The sequence below is a fragment of the Sphaeroforma arctica genome (assembly GCF_001186125.1).
Source record: "Sphaeroforma arctica JP610 unplaced genomic scaffold supercont1.5791, whole genome shotgun sequence".
Lineage (NCBI taxonomy): Eukaryota > Ichthyosporea > Ichthyophonida > Sphaeroforma > Sphaeroforma arctica.
The window spans coordinates 1-1845 of record NW_014034767.1 but is presented as its reverse complement, the minus strand read 5'-3'; the positions used below and the strand labels follow the sequence as shown (position 1 = coordinate 1845).

At 46.9% G+C, this 1845-nt stretch overlaps 1 protein-coding gene across 1 annotated transcript; it reads left to right on the top strand.

Moving 5' to 3' along the window:
• Positions 1-139: 139 nt before the first annotated feature.
• Positions 140-1017, top strand: SARC_15224 (hypothetical protein; the record flags this gene model as incomplete). The annotated part of the gene is made up of 1 exon (XM_014290651.1): positions 140-1017. A coding segment is annotated over exon 1 (872 nt), but the record flags the coding sequence as incomplete, so codon positions are not given.
• Positions 1018-1845: the final 828 nt, after the last annotated feature.

The window sequence follows — 1845 nt, the reverse complement described above, 5'->3', positions numbered from 1 at the left end:
TATGTATGTATGTATGTATGTATGTATGTATGTATGTATGTATGTATGTATGTATGTATGTATGTAGGTATGTATGTATATACATATATATCACGCCTGTGTCCCACTCACACAACCTGAACCTACCTACTTTCGCACACAGTTTATGAACATGTGGGTGATCGGCAACACAAAGCGATACAAGCGCAAAGCTAAAGTACGCACACGCACAGCCACCATCCCACACGTCGCGTCACATGTGCACTCCACCGACGGTGCGTCTGCGGTCAGTCGCCGTGTGAAACACGACACACAGGCGAGCAGCGTTAACGACAACGAGCCAGTTTGCGACACGAATGGGCACGGTGGAGACCGGGGAAAGGGGCACGGAATTAACGACAAGGGGAAGGTTTACGACTCGCAGGTGCATGGCATATTCGAAACCCAGCAGGCAGTATCACCTGGTATGACCAAGGCCGTTTCACTGAAGAAGGAGTTGCTGCACATCCAGAGCGAACGCGTACTTTCACCTGGAGCGGATGTCATGAGGAGACGGCAGCCTATAAATAGCAGCCAATCAGATCACCTCAGCGCCTCGGGTGCGCACAGACCCAACTCCAATCCTTCACTCTCACCGAATCTCCTTATGAGATCTACCCAATCTGATAGTGCAGAATTCAACCAATCAGACGCCTTCAGATCTCTCGGACAGGCGAATGGCGTAAATGGCATGCACCTATCAAATGGCCCCATTTCAGACAGCTGCAACGATCCCAACCAATCAGATGGCGCCAATGACCTTACCATCTCCACTGGCGTCAATGGATTACACCAATCAGATCGCCCCATATCTTCGCACCAAACGAACGGTCACAAGGAGCCCCGAGACGTTCACAAACTATCGACTCAGTCACCGAATGGATGCGATAGAGCAGATGAGAGTTGCCTAGCAACCATCTCATGCGCAGCAGCGTCCGCGGAAGAGCGCCGGAGTGTCACACTGATAGCGAATGGGACTGTAGCACATCTCGAAGAAACGTATGTGTGGGTGACTAGATATTTATGGGTGGATATATATATATATATATATATATGTGTGTGTGTGTGGTCGTTTAGACATGCATGAGTGTGTATGCGCGTGGGCTTGTATAGACATGCAAGAGTGTGTGCGTGTGTGTGCTTGTTTGAACATGCATGAATGTGTGTGTGTGATTGTTTAGACATGCATGCTCAGTTCTGCTTTGTTGTATGTACTTGTGTTCAGTTCCGTTCAGATGTAAGTACCTGTGTTCAGTTTTGTTAAGTTGTAAGTACCTGTGCTCAGTTCTGTTAAGTTGTAAGTGCCTATGTTCAGTTCTGTTAAGTTGTAAGTACCTGTGTTCAGTTATGTTCAGTCGTAAGTACCTGTGTTCAGTTCTGTTAAGTTAGACTTTCAGGTTTTTCGTAGTTCAATGATTTAGGGTTAAGGGTTTAGCTCTCACGCCTTCTCGCACTCGTACACTCAGCAACAGCCTTTCTCGCAGTCCCAGGGACACCCAGCAACGGAGAAGTGTGGCAGGGGAAGGTCTACGATCACCCAGGAGTGTGCGCAACAGTCCCCTACTGGTACACACCACCAGCAACGGTATGAGACATGCACAGTATATATATATATATATATATATGTGTGTGTGTGTGTGTGCATATATATATATGTATATTGACCCTAAACCTATTATGATGCCTGGTGTCGGGACTGTTAAATGAAGGATGAGTAATGTGTGGTAGGATTTAATTATCAACAGCAGGCTTTTCATAGCACCTTCATTTCGCACTAGGCACCAGTACTGCTCGCTCTCATTAATTTTCCGTTTGTGCGCATCTATG